Below are 23,639 nucleotides of genomic sequence, written 5' to 3'. Positions count from 1 at the left end.
CTATTCATTGTCATCATATGATGCAATGCTGGAATTGATAATCATAGAATACTGATCCTTGTCGATATATATGAATAAGCGTGCTTCATTCATGTCTTCACAGGGCTGTTTTCAATGTCATCACAGAGCTGCAATACATCTGTCTGGTCAGCCCAAACATCAGCCGCTTAGGTGAGAAATAATAATATTTCCGTGTACACTGTAAAATCCAGAGTGTTTGTCAGAGAGACAGGGGTCTCCCTGTCTCTCTGACATTTTACTAAACTCAAGATTTTCAGGTCGGGATTGCACCGATTTCATCCAATAAGGAGAGGCAACTCATGCAGGATACTGTATTAAATTAAGACCTGAGGCGATTCTTTAAACATTTCTAAATCCTAACAGTTCTTGAAAAAAAAACTTTTTTTTTCAAGACTTTTCAAAAATAGCAGATCTACAAGCTCATAGCGCGGCACCGAGTGCCGCGCTATGAGCTTGTAGATCTGCTATTTTTGAATAGCCAAAGAAATCTAAAGTGACACAGATGCGTTCCAGGTCTTAATGGGTTAACACGTGAAACTGGAAGTATAAAAGTTGAAGGTGATAAATGGGTTCTCTCTCCTGATTGGATAAAATTGGTGTCCTGAGCTGGCCAGGATACCATTTGTACACTCTCAGAGTTGCATGCCATTTGTACACTCTCAGAGTTAAATGAACACTCAGCATTCTTACAGCTTACCGTCAAACACTCCATTTATCGAGTTGCTGTTGAGTTATGTGAGTCTCTGCGCTGACGCCTGTTGTTTTGCAGAGCCTGCGCTGGATGAGGTGTTTGAGCCGATGAAGCGTCGTCTCTGTGACCCCGCCCCCGCCCCCGGCCCTCAGTGCCTTGCCTTCGTCTGCCACAGACACTCTCACTGTCCCGCGCTCCATGTCCGCAGAGCCAGGTCCTCACACACGTACCTCTTTTATGTCCGCACCAATGTTTTAGAATCAGCATCACTTTTATTGTCACAGCACAGGTTTACAGGTGTAAAACAGTGGGTGAGATCAGTTTTTGTGCAAGTGCCAATGTTTTACCACTCGGACATCGGACAGCAGGGTTGATTTTGACAGCAAATTTTGATTTAGTTTTAGTCATAGTCTTTTGAATACAATTCCATTTAGTTTTAGTCATATTTTAGTCATCTGGAAGGTTTTAGTTTTTGTCTAGATTTAGTCGACTAAATATACAGTTGATTTAGTCGACTAAAATGTATGTTGGCGGTGTCTTGATGGCGTCGTAATGGCTGATTTTACACTTGGTTGCATGCTGGAAATGGCAGATCTACAAGCTCACCACGCGTCGCGCTGCGACGCGTTGTGAGCTTGTAGATCGGCTGTTTTCAGAGCACAACGCCCGAGCGCAACCAAACATAAAATGACTTGTCTTTTAGTTCTGCTGGATCTCTTCTCCACTAGTTCCCTCACTAACTGTTTTGTCTAGTTTTTATTTGTTGACGAAATTGACAAAATATTTAGTCTTAGTTTTAGTCATCGTAGCCTAGTTTTCATTTAGTTCCTATTTAGTTTTCGTCAGTGAAAAAAGGTAGTCGACGAGCATTTTTCGTCAAAGTTTTAGTCGACGAAATCAACACTGTCGGACAGCGAGTCCCCGGTTTGTTTCCCGAGCCAGGCAGACCTTTGCTGTGTGTCACTCCCCGGCTCTCTCCTTGTTTCCTGTCAGTCTCCACTGTACTTTCTAAATAAATGTAGAAGGCCCCGAAAATATAAAAAAAAAACAATACAACTCTGAGAGAGTAAAAATGTACCTTTTACGGGTCCATTTGGTTGCATTTGTACACTCTCATTGATGGACAAACAACTGTGCGTCTTGCGAAAAGCGCAATTGTGGGATCTGCTTCAACTTCACACGGCGTTCATGGCGTATCGTTTCATTTTGCAGGGTGGAAGACCACGACGACCTCACACACATATTCACAGAGCAGAGCAAGGAGCTCTCAGCGTCCTGGGGTCCCTTCTACCTGGCTGAGCTCATCGAGAGCCAGGACCACGTCAACCAAGCGGCCGTTTGTGAGGTCGGTTTCAAAGCACTGGTTATTAAACGTGGACCCTTGCAGGTGTGTTTTGTTACATTTGTCAGTGTTTAAATTAACACAATGCAGATTGATCCCAGAGACTAGTCCCAGAGACTAGTCTTCAACGTTTTCAGGCCAAGGACCCCTTGGCTGAGAGAGAGAGAGAAAGCAGGGACCCCCATTATATATTGTATAACATATTTTGTATTTTCGTAGATTTCATAGGCAGCTTCATAGACTTGTTTCACAGCACTATCATGTTGGATTCATGTTAATGTGTATTTCCAGACATTTAACCATGCTCTTAGTAAACCTGACCTTTCACTCTGTACTTTCTGTACTTTCACTCTTTTAACCCCCATACCGAACCACTTTGCCGAAAATAGCAGATCTACAAGCGCACAACGCCTTGCAGCGCGAGGCGTTGTGTGCTTGTAGATCTGCTATTTTTGGCTAAAGTTCTCCTCAGAATGGGGATGCTTGGTTGAAGTGGTTAATGTAAAAATCACACAAAGATTTGGCGGACCCCCTGTAGTAAATCTGAGGACCCCCTAGGGGTCCCGGACCCCCTGTTGAAGACCTCTGGCCTAATGCATTGTGAAACTGGGGTGAGAATTAGAGAAGATATCCCCAAAATAGGGCTGCCAGGGTTAGAGTCAAGAGAATGAAGAGTGGTTTATTTGTCACTTACTCGAGACACGGGTACAAACGGCAAAATATTAGGTGGGACAGACAGGTGGGACAAAGACTGCATGTGCTATAAATACAACAATATAACAACAGATAATAATAATGAAAATAATAATACTGGATGTCATGAAATACAAATTGAATAGATAAAAACCGAAAAATATAGACAAGATAAAAACTGGTTACAAGTGGTTAATGTGGTTAATTCCTCCTTTACAGAATCCAAGTATACATGATTATTTCTAGACATTTTGTATCATTTACAAATGATATTTTCATGGGGCCATTGTGTTAGGGCGGTCGGTCCACCATGGCAAGCACTGTTATATCAATTAATTCGATTCCGTTCTTAGTGATAAAATTCCCTCATTTTTTCCAGTCATGGTCATTTCTAGGTGCAATGTGAAAAAAAAATCCCCCCCCAAAAAAACGTTAATAGTGGCACTTGCAGATGCTTTCGCCTGGCTGTCAGAAATGCTCCCGCTGTGGCACATTCCCTCAGGACCTGAGAGATGACAGACAACCCCCCCCCCTTACTGCAAGTGAAGCCGACATGTGTTCATGTGCAGCATATGGTAGATGGGAGCTGCTGCGTGGGCCAAGACATGCTCTCACTGAACATATTGTGTCCAGACATCTGTGGCGTTTTGAAGCCTTTTTGTACTGAAATGATGTCCACCGCTCAGGAAAACAAACGGCGCGACAACATTTACCCCCAGAGGGCCTTGTTATTGGTTTAGTCCACTTTCTCTGAAGAATAATACCAGTAATAATTTGTATATATATATGTTTTACCTAGTGTAGGCCGGGTGCGTTAGATTTGTCTTGTGTTTCCTGAGTAAAGTTTGATCTGAGCTTGATTATTTGACCTATTAGCCAAAGAAACATACTTTTTAACCCATTAAGACCTGTAGCCCATTCTAAAAATGTCCTCTAAACAACAAAAAAACGTTATCTGAAAAGAAATATGTTTCTATATCAGTGGTTCTCAATCTTTTTCCATGTCAAGGACCCCCAAAATGATATGTATTTGGCCGCGGACCCCCATCTCAATATATGTTGTTCCAGGGACCCCCCCAGAAGCAAAGATTTGAGTTAAAAAATGTTCAGACTTGTAGATCTGCTATTTTATTTTTTTTAATCGTGAGAATTTGTACAAGTTCACAGCGCGGCACTCGCTTTTCAAATAATTGTAGTGGAGTAAAAGTACAATATTTGCCTCTGAGATGTAGTGGAGTAGAAGTAAAAGTATAGACAATTGGAAATACTCCAGTAAAGTAAAAGTACCTCAAAAGTGTACTTAAGTACAGTACTTGAGTAAATGTACTTAGTTACTTTACACCACTGTATGTTTGTGTAAATAAACGCTGTCTTCACAGAGCGGTGGGATTGCTGTTGGCTTCATCAGTGTCAGCGGTGACGTTGACCTGGAGCTGCTGAACGAGAGCTTTGAACTCGGCATGTTTGACGGCCTGTACAAGCAGCAGCCACAACACGCTCCTCAGGCCGAGCGGTCTGATGGTGGCATCTGCACAGATACCCACGTCTCTGCTCCTCCACGGGACCCAGCAGAGAAGGTCTAAAAAGAACATTTACCACAACTAACGACAGTGGTGGAAAAAGTACTCAAATTCTTTACTTAAAAGGTAGGGTAAGTGATATTTTTTGGTTTTTTTTCTTTTTTTCTTTTGTTGAAAAGGTTAAAGTACTATATTCTGATAGTAATCATTGCTACAGAGCGTTTGTTCGGTCACAGGGGTCTCTCCAGCTCTTTAGTAAACAGAATATAGTACATTTTCAGGTGACAAACTTTAAGCCAATCAGGAGAGAGCACTGAAAATGCATTTTCTGTTTAATAAAGAGCTGGAGAGACATGGAGACTCCTTTTACTGAACAAACACTCTATAGCAATGAGTATCAGAATCAGAATATGAAGCCAAAGTAAATCACTTACCCTACCTTTTAAGTAAAAGTACCAATACTGCAATATAGAAATACTCTGTTAAGTGAAAGTCCAGAATTCAGAATTGACTTGAGTAAAAGTACAAAAGTATGCCCTATGTATAAAATCAGAATCAGGGTTATTGTCACATCACAGGTTTACAAGGTAAAAAAGTGGGTGAAATTTGTTTTTGTACATCATTACCATTGCAACGTTAATTTCCATAGAAAGAAGAAGAGGGGGGGGGGGGAGAAGAGGAGTGGAGTGAAAAAAAAAACATCTCAGAGGCAAACAATATTTGCCTCTTGAGATGTACAGTAGTGGAGTAGAAGTAAAAGTATTGGAAATTGGAAATACTCAAGTAAAGTACAATTACCTCAAAATTGGACTTAAGTACAGTACTTAAGTGAATGTACTTAGTTGCTTTCTACCACTGCAGTAATATAAGCATATCTTAGACATAACTGTCACCTAATATGACTGTGAAACGTAAATGTGATTTACGAAGGACTACAATAGGCTCTGTTCACAGCAGCCATATTATGAAGACATTCACAGGTGTTACCAATGATACTAATGAAGGCTCTGTTCCATTCTGGTCAAACAGTCAGGGTCACTGGAAACACTCTGTTACACCAGTGGGTCTACAGTTGGGGTCCAGGGATCCTCATGGGCTTCCAAATGGCCCCTTACAGGTGTGTAACTCTGAGAGTGTACAAATGGAACCAAATGGACCCGTAAGGGTCCATTTGGTTCCATTTGTACACTCTCAGAGTTATGGGGGTCGTAGAAACCACTGTGCTACAAATGGAACAGAGTCTTCATTAGTATCATTGGTAACACCTGTGTAGGAAGTGATAATATGGCTGCTGTGAAAAGAGCCAATTGAAGTCCTTTTGCATGCACTGTTCATTATTTGTCAAAAGTGATACCTAGTCTCCAAATGCTAGATTTGTATGTAAATATGTGTTTTTATCAATCTAAATCATGTAAAGACATGAACATAAACGATCAGCCACTGAATGCTGTCCATTCACCTCAATGAGCTTCTGGGCGTCTGGTTCTACCAGTGGTGTGATCAGCACACACAGTTACCTCTTACTGCCACCTGGGGTCGCCAGCATACACAAAGTAAGAAAACTCATCAGTGCAGGACAAGAAGGAGACGGGCTTCTCTGTTGGTGGAAACCTCACACTGTATGTCCAGAACTGTTACTTTTCAGGATTCAAATGCAAAAATAGCAAAAGTAGCAGATCTACAAGCTAAAAACGTGCTTCGAGCTTGCGGATATGCTATTTCTGATGCTTTTGTATGACACTGTAGTATGATCAAGTAGGCCAGTATAGGGTGTATTTTTTTTTAAACACAGAAAGTTAGAATATGGAGATAAAAGGTTTCTGTCCTACAGCAACAATATTATTATTATTATTATTATTATTATTATTATTATTATTATTATTATTAATAATAATATTACATTATTGACCTATGATTTTCAAGTAATAATTTTTCTAAAATAGTTTTGGAAATCAAGTCCTCAATTAACTATTGATTTTATTTTGTTATAAGCTATCAGATAAAGAGGAAGAACTAACTGAAGAATCCTTGATGCGAGGGGATGCATCTGAGCAGGCTCCTCAAAGTGACCAATCAGAAGCAGGAAATCACAGACAACCTGCATAGTGCGACGTGACATTTATTTTGTGATATGCAATTGCCAGTCATATTTGTTAAAATCAGGCATTTGTTCCTTATGAAAAGACAAGACAGAATAAACTTACAAGGTGATTTTTTTTCCTTTTCTTTTTAACCCTTTAAGACCGGGAAAGCATAATTTGTGTCATTTTAAGATTTCTTTGGCTATTCAAAAATAGCAGATATACAAGCTCATAGCGTGGCACCGAGTGCCGTGCTATGAGCTTGTAGATCTGCAAAAAAAAAGCATTTTCTTTGCAATCTTGGAATATATATATATTTTAAAGCGAACATTTGTAAAATATTTAGTTCCAGGGACGCCCATGCAAAGATTTGAGTTACAGATGTCTACTTAAAAAAAAAAAAAAATCAAATATTTGCACACATTTTCATGATTTACATTTTTGTTTTGAATAGCCAAATAAATCTAGAATGAGAGATGCGTTTCCCGGATTGAATGGGTCAACTAAGTCTTCAACTGCTATGTTTTTTCTTTTTATTGCATCAGGAGGCAGAACAAGTTGAAAACTCCTCAGAGCAAGACGAGGTCCATGTCTCACCACCAAGTGAGACAGCTGAGGTAAAACATCCTCGGTTTTCTCTACAGAATCAGTGATTCTCAAACTTTTTCACGTCAAGGACCACTGAATTGATATGAATGTGTCCGCGGACCCCCATCTGAAAATGTTTTGTGCCAGGGACCCCAGAAGACAAGATTTATGTTTCGTTTCGTCATTATTGAAAAGTTCCCAAACATTTTCGGTATTTTTCAAACATTCAAACATAGCCAACATATAAATGGATAAAGTGGATAAAATCAATGTGAATCCACATTAAAACCCATTAAGACCCGGAACGCATCTGTGTCACTTTAGATTTCTTTGGCTATTCAAAAATAGCAGATATACAAGCTCCGCGCTATGAGCTTGTAGATCTGCTACTTTTTGAAAAATCTTGAAAACATTTTTTTCCGTTTTTTTTTTTCTTTTTCAAAAAACTTTTTTAAGAATCGCCTCCGGTCTTAATGGGTTAACTACTTCTTCTGGGGGACCCCCAGGAACACCCCCCTCCCCCTACCCCCCAAGGACCCCCGCCGGGGCCCCCACTTTGAGAACCAATGCTCTCTCCACATCTCCCGCTGTGTCGTACAAAGCCCTAAAGATCAGCAGCAAGACGTGCACGAGCGGTTGAGTTAGTTTATAGAGAGAAATGATTTGGGGAGTTCATCTCAGATGACCTTGACATTTCAGACACACAGAAAAAAAGCAGTTGGCGGTCTGGTCTTTGCAGGGAAGCACCGAGCTTCATCTTTCAGTTGGCTTCAGTGCAGTAATTAATAACACTGCCCTCGTTTCAGCGAGAGAACACGCATGGTGCCAGTGGATGGAGCGGCAGCCCAAAAAACCAACCCGACGCCTTCTGCGTTCGCCTGTTTGTCATCGACAAGAACTACGAAATGCGGTAAGGTCACCACGAGGTCACATAACATGCATGAAAGAAATGAGATTAAAGGGATAGTTCTTTTTGATTCTGTTGCATTCCTAGGCCAATAATTTGATGACCGGTAGGCAGTGGTTCCGGTGGGAGACACAAAGAGGCTCCTTTGTATCTCCTACCGGAACCGATGCCTATACCGGTCCGCTGGTCATCAAATTGTTGGCTTAGGAATGTGACAATAACAAAAAAATATCCAAGAATTCAAGTCTCCATGATCGAAAGAATCGATAGAAAAAAGTGATTATCGGCGTGAACTATCCCTTTAACCAGTTAAACTCGAGCAGAAAATAGCAGATCGACAAGCTCACAACAGCGACGCGCTGTGAGCTTGTTGATCGGCTATTTTCAGCAGAAGCCTTCCCCACAATAACAGAAAACAGAAAATACACTAGCATAGAGCCCTGAGGGATTTCGGTTCAACCATATGGGCTTTTAAGTGGTTAAAAGGTACATCTAGTCTTTGGGGGAAGTTAGTTGTACATGATTAACCCTGTTAACCCTGGCTGGCCTCCCTATAGCCGGGCATGTCATTTCTCTAAAATGTCTTGACAATAGCATTTTTTTTTTAATCTTGCAAAAGTGGTTTACAACTTTAATATACATTTTAGATCATACATGGGCAACTGGTGGCCCGGGGCCACATGCGGCCCCCACCTTCACTTAATGCGGCCCGCAGGTTGATATCGGATTACTGATATATTATTGATTTCAGCTGTTACAATTCCAAACATGCAAACATGACCCACTTTAATTACTTCAGTCTATATTAGTAGCTTAATGACTAGTATTACAATTATATCGTCTTTTTTATGTCCAATGTATTTGTATTTAAGTTCATAAAGTTAACATAAGTATAACTAAATGCATTTGAAATTAAATACAATTTTTACTTTTCAGGATTCCAATTAAATAAATGGCAAAAAAATATCAGGATTCCAATTTAAAAATAGCAGATCTACAAGCTCAAAACGTGTCGCACCGCAACGCGTTTTGAGCTTGTAGATCGGCTATTTTCGCTACTTTTGTGTGACATAGAATGGGGAAGTATGGCATTAATTTACAAAAAAAATAGTTAAAATACGAGAGTCTGTGTGTCCGACAGTATATGCAATGCGGCCCTCTGGAGTGAGTGTGGATATATAGTGGCCCTCTACAATATCATTGTTTGCCCACCCCTGTTTTAGATGGAGGGAGAAAGAGCGCACCAAGTACAGTGCAACCCCTGGCCTGTTATACTAAGTATAGAGGGATAGTGGTTAAGGTTATATCACAAAATGAGTTGGAGTTAGTAAAAAGAAAGGTTGGGGGGACAAAACAGATAAACCAGTGCATTTTCACACTTGGAAGCATCCATTCATAGTAAAGTGGCTCGCTATTTAAATTTGCGGTGTATAATTAATTCCTTTGTGGCGAATTTGCATCACTTATAGCTGATTTGCATGTGTAGTGTCTTTGAAGAGATGTGTGTTCCAAAATGAGAGATTCACCATTTGAAAAAAGGCCATATACCATTACCTGCTATTCTAGAACGACAGATGGCACCAACATGCAAAAACAAATTCTGCCTCTGTTTTAAAAGGAAAGTAGGTTATGCTGAATCCCTTCCATTTCATAGATTTGAAATGTCAGGTAATGTCAGGCGGCACCGAGTGCCACGCTATGAGCTTGTAGATCTGCTATTTTTGAAAAACCATGAAAATGTGTGCACATATTTGTAACTCAAATCTTTGCTTCTGGGGGGGTCCCTGGAACAAAATATTTTGAGATGGGGGACATGAAAAAGTTCGAGAACCACTGATATTATCACAGCAACATAGGGTTTTCAGAAAACTGTTAGGAACTGTTTGAAAATGGCTGATCTACAAGCTCACGCAACACATAGTGATGCAAGGTATTGTGAGCTTGTAGATCAGAAAATGTTCCCTTTTAATGAGTTAGGCCAAAGACATGCCCAGAATAGGGGACACCAGGTTGAAAGTGGGCGACTGACTTTCTTTTGTGCATTTTTGGACACGTCTACGTAGAGCGCTGTTGGCAGCCATTTTCCGGAGTTGTTAATTGCACAGTCAAGTGAAGTCAAATTACCAAAAAGTGCGTTACAGTCTGTGTTACAACGCCGCTATAATAACACAGTTGCTTTTCACTTTTTTCCCTAATTTCGGGGACATCCTTGTACAGTCAGTGCCAGCGGTGGTGGTGGCAGCCATCCAGTGTTTCCTCCTGTCGTATGTCACCCCCCCCCCCCCCCCGAAAAAAAAAAGGAGAAAGAATAGTGACTGTTATTTGGCCCCCCGCCCCCCTCCGGGCTCCTCTCACAGTCCCCCCTACTCCCCAGCTGTTAGAGAATATGGAATTCAGACGCTCCCCGCCGAGAATGAGCATATAATTAATGAGCGCGGTGCTTAAAGTGACAGCGAGTCGAAGCCCGAGGAGTTGGACAGCGTTTTGCCGAGAGAGGAGGGCAGGTTGGCTCTGATCTCTCCCATGTTGGACTCCTGCCTCTCTCTCTGCCCACACTGGCACGCACGCATGTTTTCACTTAACCCATAACGACCGGGTATGCATCTGTGTCATTTTTAGATTTCTTTGGCTATTTTTTTGAAAAACTTGTGAAAAGGTGTGCACAAGCGAAAATGTTTAACTCAAATCTTTGCTTCTGGGGATTCTACAAAATGTCTTCAGTTTTTTGAAAAACATTGTGTTGCTATAATCAGTGGTTCTCAAACTTTTTTCATGTCAAGGACCCCCAAAATTATATGTATTTGGCTGCGGACCCCCATCTCAAAATATTTTTGTTAAAAACGTTCGCTTAGTTTAAAACATATATATTCAAAGATAAAAAATAAAAAAAAATCTAAAAATGATGCAGATGCGTTCCCGGTCTTAATGGGTTAAGCCTTTGGGGTTTTTTTTTTACGCGCCATCGCACGGCGGTGTGGCGCGGCGGAGAAAAAAAAGCCGATCTAAAAGCTAAACGACGAGAGGCCGACGGGAAGGTTTGTTAGCTTGTAGATCGGCTGTTTTTTGTTTTTTTTTGGTGCACGACTCCGAAGGTAAATGATCCTCATTATCCTCCTCCGTTTTCCCCCATTTGTCTCTTCCAGATCGGTGGACTTCCTCCCGCACATATTCACACTTTTCCCCGTAAGTATCGCATTGTGTACACAGTCACTGTAAGAAATCATGTGTGCTCATTTGACTCATGACACATTTTGCTGGGGACCCGCTGGTACCCCTCCAAGGACCCCCTAGGTGTCCCCGGACCCCACTTTGAGAACCAATGGTCTAGGCCCTAGGGTCCATTTGGGCCCCTATGGGTCCATTCGAGGGGTCATGGGCAAAACAAAAGCCTCACGGCAGCATGAGTGCTGGGGGTGGGGGGGCAAATTCAAGATAGTTAAATGGTTCCCTGAGACAAGTGCAGACTTGTGGGGTTAATAATAGGCTCTATTCACAGCAGCCATATTGTGAAGACATTCACAGGTGTTGCCAATGATACTAATGAAGGCTCTGTTCCATTCTGGTCAAACAGAGTCAGGGTGCTGATATTGTGCATGTTGACTCACTGGAAACACTCTGCTAGACCAGTGTGTCTAAAGTTGGGGTCCAGGGACCCTCATGGGCTTCCAAATGGCCCCTTACGGGTTACGGGTCCATTTGGTTCCATTTGTACACTCTCAGAGTTATGGGGGTCGTGGAAACCACTGTGCTAGACTAAATGGAACAGAGCCTTCATTAATATCATTAGTAACACCTGTGAAGGAAGGGATAATATGGCTGCTGTGCATAGAGCCTATTACACGTACATATGAACACATTCCTGTCCCCTGACCGGCCCCTCCTTTGTTCTCCAGACCGATCCTCCCCTCTGCATGTACAGTATGCCACATTAAATGACATATACATACATTTACATTGTGAGTTATATCATGCTTCACTCTCAGACTGGTGGTTTGTTAAAAGCAATTCCGAAGATAATGCAATTCCAAGCGAATTGTCTGTGTTTGTTGAATCTGTATCTTATTTTATTTAGTTTTTCACACACATTAATAAAATAGATATTTTTTTTTACCCACACAGTACAGACTTCGCACACTGGATTCACTCTTCCCTTAAGTCTCTCTCCGGCCAGACCAACCTATTCCAAAATCTTTGATTGCTACTGTATATAGAGTCTGTAACTACGCTCCCCGAAAGCCCTGGATGGAAGCTGTCATCTGGTCGTCATTTCTGTTCACGAAAATACATTTTAAAATATCTTTAAAGGTTTCATGACATTCAGTATTACGACACATTAAAAGTCTTTGTCATGGTCCTTCAAACGTGTATAAAAAGTTGAAAATTCCACTCTAGTGAGCCATTGCAGGTGTTTTTCTCTCACATTTCTAAAGCCTTTTCAACTGCAATGAAAAAATAAATCTTTGCCTGAAAAAATCCACTGAATGTTCAAAGTTCAGTTTTTTTGGGTGTAATTGAGGTCATAAACCCCCCCAAAAAAACATAAAAAATAAGAATTGCCTCAGGTCTTAGGATAAAAACACAAAATGTTGAAATATGGAGATAGTCGAGGTTTCTGCGCGACGATATGCGACGGTATGCTTCAACTAATTTGATTTACAGTAGGACAGCGCTTCAAAATAATTTGAATAAACTGACTGTCAGACTACACTTTATTTCTTTATTATTACTGCTGCCAAGGTTTCCTTGCATTATGCCATATCTGTCATTTTAGATTTAAGCTATAGCCATTATTTCATGCTTTGGCTATTTTTGAAAAATCGTGAAAATGTCTGCAAATCTTTGAATATATACTGTTTTTCAAGCGAACATTTGTAACTCAAATCTTTGCTTCTGGGGGGAGGGGGTCCCTGGAACAACATGTTTCCAGATTGGGCTCCGTGACCAAATACATATCATTTTGGGGGTCCTTGACATGAAAAAGTTTGAGGAACCACTGGTATTATTATAGCAACAAAGGGTTTTCAGAAAACTGTTAGGATTTAGAAGACATTTGTAGATGTGTTCCTGGATTGAATGGGTTGATATTAAAGGGTCTACACCATGAATTAAATTAAATTATATTAAATAATGATAATATTTAATATCATATTGTTTATGTCCCTCAAACGTTTTTCAAAAGGTTTGAGCCTAAATCAAGCCTCAGATATACTCATTCCAACTAACTTCTCTCTGGCTTATAAAGCACTTTCACCTGCAATACCACTTTGTCCTGTTTGGCACGGGGCGCTATTGAGCCAGTTTGTATGCATGTTATCTCCTGGTTCTGTGTGGAAAAAGTAAAAAAAAAAAAATGAAAAAAATTAAGAAAAAAAAATAAAAATTTAAAGATTTTTTTTTTGTTTTTGGTTGGAACTGAAAAATGGGAGGAATTGTTCCCTGACGTGACGTAGGCAGGGGAAACAAATCTGACGGACTGTTTTCAGACCAATTTACATAAAAAACACAGATAGCCTATGAAAGCCTGCATGCTCGAAGTCGGGTATTTTTTGGAACGGAACAGAGGTGGGGGAGACCAAAAACACACAAAAATGAAGAAAAAGTTAAAATTCATGGTGTAGACCCTTTAATGACTTGCTTGTCTTCTCAGGACAGGGACTACTGCGTGCTCACGCTAACGACGCTGGCCCACGAGTTCCCCCTCATACAGAACTTTGTGCGGGTGGCGCCGCGCCCCGCCAGCACCCTGTCCCAGGAGCTCTACGTCTTCCACCGCGCTGCGCTGCTGAAGTGAGAGCGCCCTCCTCCTCCACCTCCTCCTCCACCACACACACACCACAATGCATATCTACAATGAAAAACAATCATCCTCAGTATCCTAAGCTCTCTTTAATTTGACAATTGATCTGAACTCAAGTTCAAAGTCAAGCTGTTTGTTAGGAATTAATTATCGTATACTGTACTTCATCATTATGGCAAGATAGATTGCATGTAGCCCCCCCCCCCCCCCCCCCCCCCACACACACACACACACACACAGAAAGTAGATGAGTCCGTTCTGTGACATTTTGTTTAGAGAAAGAAAAGAAAAAAATGCACTAAATGGGTATAATTTGATTCCGTTTTTGTTTTATTATTATTATTATTATTATTATTATTTTTGGACCTAGTGTTGTCTCATAAGGACATACAGTACCATTATACACACACACACACACACACACACACACACACACACACACACACACACACACACACACACACACACACACACACACACAATCCCAGCGGGAACTCAGGACTCTTACTTTAACTTAAAGCCGCACTACGTAGCATTCCTCTTCTACCCCGGACAAGTGCTGAAATGTTTACCATTGAGCTAATGGAGCCTGCCTGCTTGCTCAGGGGATAAATTGAGTCTTTCTTTTCGTCAGGTCCTGTGTCTGGGTGAGACGTGACCTTTGACACGATCTAAATGTCTCAATAGAAGAGCAGGGAGACTAAATACAACCACCCCAATTAAGTTATATATCGTATTAACATACTCTACCATACAGATTGGACAAAATCACATTTTATTCATTAAAAATGAAGTTACATAGTGCCGCTTTAAGTACGCTCAGGGTATCTTCCCACCAGTGGTGGAAAGTAACTAAGTACATTTACTTAAGTACTGTACTTAAGTAACATTTTGAGGTATTTGTACTTTACTTGAGTATATCCAATTTCCAATACTTTTACTTCTACTCCACTACATTTCAGAGACAAATATTGTACTTTTACTCCACTACAATTATTTGAAAACTTTAGTTACTTGTTACTTTTCAGATATAAATTATTATATTATGAAACATACATTAACCACTTCAGCCCTGTTGTATACCTAGGCTATTTGAAAGTAGCCGATCTACAGAGCTTGAGCTTGTAGATCTGCTATTTTCAAATATTTTAGTACTTTTACTTTTGGTACTTTAAGTACATTTTGATACCAATACTTTTGTACTTTTACTCAAGTACATTTTGAATTCCGGACTTTTACTTGTAACGGAGTACTTCTGAATTGCAGTATTGATACTTTTACTTAAATAAAACAATTGAGTACTTTTCCCACCACTGCTTCCCACTTACGTTTAAAAAGACACAAACCCTGTAGCGCTGCTGTGTTTATGTTGTTGTTGTTGCTGCGCCCCCTGTCTGCAGGTGTGTGGAGGTGAGGCCAGCGTTGAGCGCAGACAGGCCTGCTGTCTGTGCCATGGTGGAGCGGCTCAGTGTGCATGAGTCTCTGCTGGAGGACCTGGATGTGTTCTGTCACGCCAGGAGAGACCCGGTCAGTCCACCATGACACGCACACACACACACAAACACACGTTTGTATTACTATACTTGTGAGGACATCAACACTTTAGGACAGCAATTTTATGAATGCCATTTAAAAGATATATATATATTTTTAACTGTAAGGCTAAAGCCGAAAAACAGCAGATCTACAAGCCCACAACGCGTCGCGCTGCGACGCGTTGTGGGCTTATAGATCGGCTGTTTTTCGGTGCATGACACTGGCGCACAACTAAGTATAAAATCATGTTTAACTCTAAATCCAATCCCTAAAGCTAACCTCTAAATGTTTAATCCTAACCTGAATGTTTTTCTAATTGTAAACGTATCTCTAAAAATGTTTTTTTTAACTATAAAACAACCATTTGTCTTGTGAGGACCAGGAAAACGGTCCTCACAATGTATATTTCTTCAAATTCTACTATACTTCCTCGCAAGTATAGTAATACAAACACACACACACACACACACACACACACACACACACACACACACACACACACACACGCACACACACACACTGTCTCTTCTACTCCAGTAGTTGGCTGCGCGGACCCCCATCTGAAAAGGTTTTGTGCCAGGGACCCCCAGAAGAGAAGATTTGTGTTAGAATTATTCAAAAATGTTCCAATACTTTCAAGATTATTTTTAATTAAAAAATAGCAGATGTGTGAGCTTGTAGATCTGCTATTTGTGAATAACCAACATACAAAAGGGATCAAGTGGTTAAAATAATCGTGCTGCTATAAACTACCTTCGCTGGGGACCCCCTGGAACCGCCCCAAGGACCCCTATAGGGGTCCCCGGACCCCACTTTGAGAACCACGGTTCTACACTGTTAAAAATCCTTCCATTTAACTCTGAACGTGTACAAATGTAACCAAATGGACCTTTACAGGTCCTTTTGGTTACACGGTTAGCCCCGCCCCAATGCCTCATGTAACCCCTCCCCCCCCCTCCTCCCAAAGTGGTTGATCACCCTAGCTTGACCTTTTTCCCACCCTGCTGAAAGAAATGTGAACATAAATATCATATATTATCTTTTTTCATATGTTTTATTCTTTTTATTCTCACTGAAACCAATCACTAAAAGGCTGCTTTTCATTGTAACCAGACAGAGAATCGGTTGCTTATTTTCACAAAGACAAAACAACTCGACACCTCTTTAATTCTTAACATCACACGGCGGTTTGTGTTATTATCAATGAATTAATTTAAGCTATTATTTCCATGATTGTTTTGGATTAGCGGGGGGGGGAGAGGGAGAAGGGGGGGGGGGGGGGGGTGGAGGGGGACATCATCACAGGGTGTCGCGTTGCCAAACCAAACAGATCGGCGCAAATTCAGATTCAACAGATTTTCTCATTCTGACAGACGTCCCAGCTGTCGCCATGCGGCCCGTTCCAAGACACATAATTACGTCTCCCCAACGAGAATGGAACCGTTTCCTTGTGTATCCATCCACGGCTTTGGACCTGAACGCCGTGTTTGAGGCTGTCATCATGTCCCAGTCATCTATAATGCTTGTGTAAAATTGATAATGATAAAATAAACCGCCATCATTTTTATTTGAATGAGAGTGAGATTGAAAAAGAAAGGTTGAATGAAAGGCATGCGAGGACTCAGGCCTGAGTCAGAAGGGGTAAATAACCACTTAGCATATGGTTGAGCGGAGTCCCTCAGGGCTTTCTAATAGTGTCTTTTCTGTTATTGTGGGGAAAGCTTTCCCCACAATACGGATGCTGGGGTTTAAGTGGACATGGTGGAAGAGTCCTAACCACCATGCCATCAATTAGGCACATCTAATCAGTGGTGGACAGTAACCTTATTGGAGTACATTTACTTGGGTGCTATACTTACATATACATAACGCAAGAACTGTAGTGTACTTTGTCCACCACATCTATTATAATCTTAATCTTCTCTCCTTTTTTGGTTTCCTTGTTTCACAGGATGGGACTCCGGTGCAAGCTTTTATTGCTGAAGTGCAGAGCCAGATTTTGGGGGTTTTAATCATCCGAAATGAAGAGGTAAAGTGCGGACCAAATATTTATTAATTCATTATTATTCATTATTATTTTGGCTATACAAAAATAGAGCTTGTAGATCTACTATTTTTTTTTAAAGTCTTGAACATTTGAACATTGAATATATATATATTTTGAAAGTGAACATGTGTAACTCAAATCTTTGCTTCTGGGGCTCTCTGGAACAAAATGTTTTACAAATGTTCGCTTAAAAAATTTTTATATATTCAAAGATTTGCAGGCATTATTTCACGATTTTTCTAAAATATCAGATCTACAAGCTCATGGCACGGCACTCGGTGCCGCGCCATGAGCTTGTAGATCTGCTATTTTTGGAATAGCCAAAGAAATCTTAAAATGACACGAGTTCCCGCCGGTTTGAATGGGCGTTAACGGGACAAACGTTCCATCCCACCGGTGTTACCAATGATACTAATTAAGGCTCTGTTCCATTTAGTGTGGCATAGTGGTTGTCTTATTTTCAAGGACCCCCATGCCTCTGAGAGTGTACAAATGGAACCAAATGGGCCCGTAAGGGTCCATTTGGTTCCATTTGTACACTCTCAGTGTTACACACCCACCATAAGGGGGCATTTGGGCACCAAAATGGAGTGTTTCTAGTGAGCCAACATGCACGATATTAGTATTAGATATTAGTATTAGTCATTAGTATCATTGGTAACACCTGTGTTATCGTATCCTCCTCCCTCAGGACGTGGAGTACATTCGCTCCCACTACAACGTGGAGAACTTCATCTACTTCAGCCAGCACCGCCACGAGGACCACGCGCGCATGTGGCACTTCGTCCTCCTTCCCGTCTTCCAGCGCCACGCCAAGCACTTCCTGAAAGAGGCCCTGAGGCTGGCGCGCAAAACCTGCCTCTACTACCGCGTCTACCCGCCTCGCCACAGACAGGTGGGCCACAAACCCCTGCCCGTTTTAGAATGACTTGAATGTGCATGAAGAAATACCCCGTTTCTTCGGTCATTCGATTAACCCATTTAGACCTGAGGCCGATTCTAAAAACGCCTTCTAAATCCTGACCTAAGTTTTCTGAAAAACTTCAAATATTTATTCAAAAATGTTTTTAAAAAAAAAGAAAAAAAGAGGGTCCCCGTCTTGAAAGGTATAGTCACAAATAGGGGTTCTCGCCCTAAATGTGTTGACCTACATGAGCGAGATTAAGTGGGTTAGAGGTTCTAAATGTCAGTTTTTACGTATTTTCAGTTAATTTGTCCAGCCCTTGTACGAATGCAGGCAGGTGTTCATTGTCTTGCCCGAGGGCACTTTGATATCGTCTCTGTCGGGTGGAAACCGAGCACCAAAACTGCTACTTTCCCGATTCAAAAAGAAAAATAGCCGCTTCGAGACGCGTTTCGAGACCTGCTGCTTTTGCTACTTTTGTGTGACACTGTATAGTAGGCCTATGATCAAGTAGGGCGTTCATTTACGAAAAAGCACAACAAGTATGAATATGGAGATGGGAGGTTTCTGCCCGACAGCAACGATACGATTCAAGCCTTTTTGCTGGAATCGAAAACACACAATTTCCGAAAAAGATAATTCGGACGATTTCAGAAGATTTCCGCCCATAACGACACAAGGGTCCAAAAGAGGCACATCATCATCATCAGGGGGTGAAAGTGGTCAATAAGGCTGCCATCTTTTATTTACAGCGTTGCTCTGCTCTCTCTCCTCTCTGCTCTCCCTGGTGGTCAGGGGCAGCAGGTGGCGCCATCACTGCCAGCTCCACCTCTCCATCCCCTAATAACCCATTAAGACCGGGAACGCACCTGTGTGTCATTTTTAGATTTCTTTGGGCTATGAGCTTGTAGATCTGCTATTTTTTTATTTTTTTAAATGTGCAAATATTTGAATATATATATATATATATATGTATATATATTGACTCAAATCTTTGCTTCTGGGATTCCCTATTACAAAATATCGGGGGTCCGCGGGCCAAATACATATAATGTATTTGGGGGGTCCTTGACATGAACAAGTTTGAGAACCACTGATATATAAACATACGTTTTTCTTTTTTTTAAACTGTAGGATTTAGAAGACATTTGTAGAATCCCCCAGAAGCAAAGATTGGAGTTACAATTGTTTGCTTTAAAACATATACATTCAAAGATTTTTTTACGATTACAAATAAATAAATAGCAGCGCGCTCATAGCGCGGTATGAGCTTGTAGATCTGCTATTTTTTAATAGCCAATGTATAACATTAAATATAGTAAATAATGAAGTATAAATAATAATAATTTAAAAAATATATATTAAAAAAATAATAATAAAAAAAAAATATATATATATAATTTTTTTTTTTATAATAATAATAATAAAGTAAATAATAAAGTATTTTAAAAAATGACACAGATGCGTTCCCGGTCTCAAAGGGATAAAAGACATTTCCCCCCAGTGTGTGTGAGAGAGGCCCTCCACTTCCTCTGCTAATTACCTCTCGCAAACAAACACCAGATTGGCTGGGACGACGAGGTGCAAATAGGATAATGTCAGGGGGGGGGGGGGCGGGGGGCTAGAGCCAAAGGAAAAGACCAAGACGGAGGAGGATGGAAGCAGTGGTGTAACGTGACTAAGTACATTTACTCAAGTACTGTACTTGAGTACAATTTTTTCTTTTCTTTTTTTTTTCTTTACTGGAATATTTCCTGTTTTCTGTACTTTTACTTACTTTGCTACATCTCAGAGGCTAATATTGTACTTTTACTTCACTACAATTATTTGAAAACTGTCGATTTTGATTAGTATTACAAAACACACACTTCAGCCCTATATGCATTTCGGCCATTTGAAAATAGCCGATCTACAAGCTCACAATGCGTCGCGATGCGACGCATTGTGAGCTTGTAGATCGGCTATTTTCAGAAGATTTTTTATACATTTGGAAACTTGTGAAATGGGACATTCTGCATAACGAGTACTTTCCACTGTTGGTGCTTTAAGTACATTTTGATACAAACGCTTTTGTCCTTTCACTCAAGTACATTTTGAATTCCAGACTTGTCAGTATTTCTACATTGCAAAGATTGATACTTTTACTTAAGTAAAATACTTCTTCCACCACTGGGATGGAGGATGGAGCTTTTTTTGGCGGGCTGCGTTGGCCAAGAGTGAACCTAGTGGGATTCTCCAGTCTCTGGCAATAAATGCACGTCCATGAATGGGCACGGTGGAATTATTCAGTCTCTTCAGCGGAGCTAATTATCACATCAGGGCTGTGAAGGTCTTTTCCTTCCAAACCCTCCACTTCCACACACTGTATAGTCCTAGTGAGAGTGTAACGCTAACGGCTCACTTTTACACATTCTACACAAGTGCGTGTGCCTGCGCTGCGAGTTTGTGTTCCATTCTAGCCTATAGTGTGTGTGGACTGGACTGCCAAACGCCGTGCCCGTTCCTCAAGATTCGGGGGTTCGATCCCCGGGGCTTTTCCCCAGTATACATGTCAAAGTGTCCCGGAGCAAGACACTTAACCCTACGTGCGCTCATCATGGCCATCTGAGCAGCCTTCAGCTGGATGAAGCTGTGAAACCAATTCCCCCATCCACAAGGGGCCAGAAAATACTACCGTTACTTTTAACACAATCGGTTAAAAAAAAAAGGGGGAAAAGAATATTTATTTCCTCCCCTTTCTTTGTCCACTTCCTCCCCGGGTGCTTCTGTGTTCATTCCTACTAACGACAACACTACATGTTTATTTTTTTGTAACCCTATTTTTCACCCAGTGCCAATGCCTAAGCTTGTAATCCCGGGCGCTACTCTCCCTCTGCCAGCCTGGGGAGAGCCCCGAACTGAGCTCATGCTTCATAACATAACATTCCTTTTTCTTCCGGTCTCTGCCTGTCTGGTTTCTGTCCTCCCTAATAGAATTCCTGCGTCAACCCCGCGCCATGCGTCCTGAGCTGCATGGTGCCGGCGCGCCCTCGCCGCCAGATCGCCTACCCGCTGGAAGAGCTGGGTGTCAACGCCCCGTCCGGCCAGGTCACCCGGGAGGAGCAGGTGGGGCTAGTAGTAACAGCAGCAGCAGCTGGACCACAGGAGACCAGCCGCGTGCCACAGAATGCTAATGAACAAAAGCCTGCAGCTAAGAGACAGAGAGAGAGAGATGGGGGGAGAGAGAGAGAGAGAGAGAGATGGGGGGAGAGAGGGAGAGAGAGAGAGGCATGGATTCAAGTTTTCAGTCGCCACAACTGATTTCAGTCATTTGGATTCCATAGAACAGTGGTTTTCAAACTTTTTCATGTCAAGGACCCCCAAATAGACGCTTATTACCCCACGGACCCCCATTTGAAAAGATAAGCCAGGGACCCGAATAAGAGAAGGTTTTTATGGCTCTCTAGCAGTGATTCTCAACCATTTTCATTTCAAGGACCCCCAGTTTAACATGCATTAGGCTACGGACCCCCATTTAATGGCATTTATACCTCTGGGACCCCAATTCATATTTTTAACTCTGAGAGTGTACAAATGGAACCAAATGGACCCTAACGGGTCCATTTGGTTCCATTTGTACACTCTCAGAGTTACAGAACCATAAGGGTCCATTTGGTTCCTGTCCATCATTTAGCTGGGTACCCCCTGGAACCCCCTCAAGTACCCCTGGGGGTCCCCGGACCCCACTTTGAGAACCAACGCCATAGAAGCCAGCATGTCTTCAATGGAAGCATGTTGCGCAGCGGAAAAAAAAAACGATCTACAAGCTCTCAGAGAGAGAGAGAGAGAGAGAGAGACTGACTTCAAAACAGAAAGGAGAGGGGTAGGTTGAAGGAAGGAAGGGATGGATGGGGGGTTAGGAGGAGGAGGTGAGTGAGACGAGGAAGGGTCAGAGCAGCTGGGGTTGGAGGAGGCCCTGCGGTGAAGATTGAAGCAGCTCTCCTCCTGAATGAGAGGGGAGTGACAAGGACGGGGCAAGGGAGAGTGACAAGGAAGGAGTTAGGGAGGGAGCGAGAGGGAGTGACAATAGGCTCTATGCACAGCAGCCATTTTGGAGAAAAATTGTGCCTCTTCTTACTTCCTTCACAGGTTGTTACCAATGATACTAATGAAGGCTCTGTTCCATTCTGGTCAAACAGAGTCAGGGTGCTGATATTGTGCATGTTGGCTCACTAGAAACGCTAGTGGGTCTCAAAGTGTGGTCCAGGGACCCTCATGGTCCCTTGAGAGGGTGTAACTCTGAGAGTGTGCAAATGGAACCAAATGGACCCTCCCGGGTCCATTTGGTTCCATTTGTATACTCTCAGAGTTATGGGGGGTCCTTGAAATTAAAAAAGTTTGAGAACCACCGTGCTACACTAAATGGAACAGAGCCTTCATTAGTGTCATTGGTAACACCTGTGAAGGAAGCAAGGAAGTGGCCCAATTTCTGTCCAACATGGCTGCTGTGCATAGAGCCTATTAAGGAAGGAGTTAGGGAGGGAAGGAGTGAAGGAGGCTGAGCTGATGAGCTCAGACGAGGCAGGTGTTCTTGAATGAAGGATGGAAGAATACAGGGCAGAGGGGTTCATAACTATAGTACAATACTGAGTGTTCATTTAAGTCAATAACTCATTTAACACAAGTATGTGGGGATTGATTTGCCTCTAGAGGGAGCTACTGTACAGAAGGGACGAGTTTGGAAATCGCTTGCCGGGTCCATTTGGTTGCGTTTGTACACTGCTTCATGTGGCTCTGTTGTAGAGCTGGGCAGCAGCAGGTGTTTGTTCAGGTTTGAACATATAGAGCAGGTCATACTGTATTCCACCGGTTCTCAAAGTGGGGGTCCTTGGGGGGGCACAGGAAAAATAATATAGCGTTACAATCATTTTAACCACTTTAACCATACGTGGGTATTCAAAAATAGCAGATGTACAAGCTCAATAATTGTGAACATTTGTGTGAACATATCTTTGAATATATATTTTTTAAAGTCAATAGAACATTTTTTAACTCAAAACCTTTGCTTCTGGGGGTCTCTAGCACAAAATGTTTTCAGATGGAGGTCTGTCATCATCTATCAATGTGGTGGTCCTTGACATGAAAAGGTTTAATGTATGTGCTGTACTCTAACTAGCAGGCTTTAGCCATGTATGGTATGAAGAGATGGACAGATACTCTGTACTGCATGTTGTGGGAAAATCAAATAACAAGTACTACATGTCGATTCAATGATAGCTCACAGCTTTACTTGTTACAATAGGGAGTAAGAGTTGTCACCGGGCCAACTGTGTCTGCTTGATGTTGGGAGGGGGGCGGGGGGGGTCTCCTTGAAAAGAACTCCACACAGAACCCCCCCCCCCCCCCCCCCCCCCTCCTCCTCTCTCAGTTTAATTAGAATTATTTTACGCGTAGTTTTTGCACCATTCCCCAACATAATGCATTCTGTTAGATTTGAGACTCTCTATGAAACATGCATAGTGTTATCACTTTG

General features: G+C 41.8%; 1 protein-coding gene across 1 annotated transcript in view; it reads left to right on the top strand.

The window, feature by feature from the left end:
* cfap61 (cilia and flagella associated protein 61) overlaps window positions 1-23,639 on the top strand; it is a gene marked incomplete at both ends in the record, with an annotated part of 62,196 nt that overhangs the window by 2,207 nt on the left and 36,350 nt on the right. The window contains 12 exons of the mRNA XM_084082055.1: window positions 104-171; window positions 791-926; window positions 1,925-2,057; window positions 4,127-4,324; window positions 6,894-6,965; window positions 7,743-7,846; window positions 10,987-11,026; window positions 13,491-13,630; window positions 15,041-15,167; window positions 17,128-17,205; window positions 17,915-18,118; window positions 21,101-21,232. Coding sequence (XP_083938181.1) covers window positions 104-171; window positions 791-926; window positions 1,925-2,057; window positions 4,127-4,324; window positions 6,894-6,965; window positions 7,743-7,846; window positions 10,987-11,026; window positions 13,491-13,630; window positions 15,041-15,167; window positions 17,128-17,205; window positions 17,915-18,118; window positions 21,101-21,232 — 1,432 coding nt within the window. The remainder of the gene's footprint in view (window positions 1-103; window positions 172-790; window positions 927-1,924; window positions 2,058-4,126; window positions 4,325-6,893; window positions 6,966-7,742; window positions 7,847-10,986; window positions 11,027-13,490; window positions 13,631-15,040; window positions 15,168-17,127; window positions 17,206-17,914; window positions 18,119-21,100; window positions 21,233-23,639) is intronic.

Source organism: Gymnoscopelus microlampas (genome assembly GCF_963454915.1).
Source record: "Gymnoscopelus microlampas genome assembly, chromosome: 16".
Lineage (NCBI taxonomy): Eukaryota > Metazoa > Chordata > Actinopteri > Myctophiformes > Myctophidae > Gymnoscopelus > Gymnoscopelus microlampas.
Note: the sequence above shows the minus strand (reverse complement) of the source record. Positions and strands in the feature narration are given on the sequence as shown.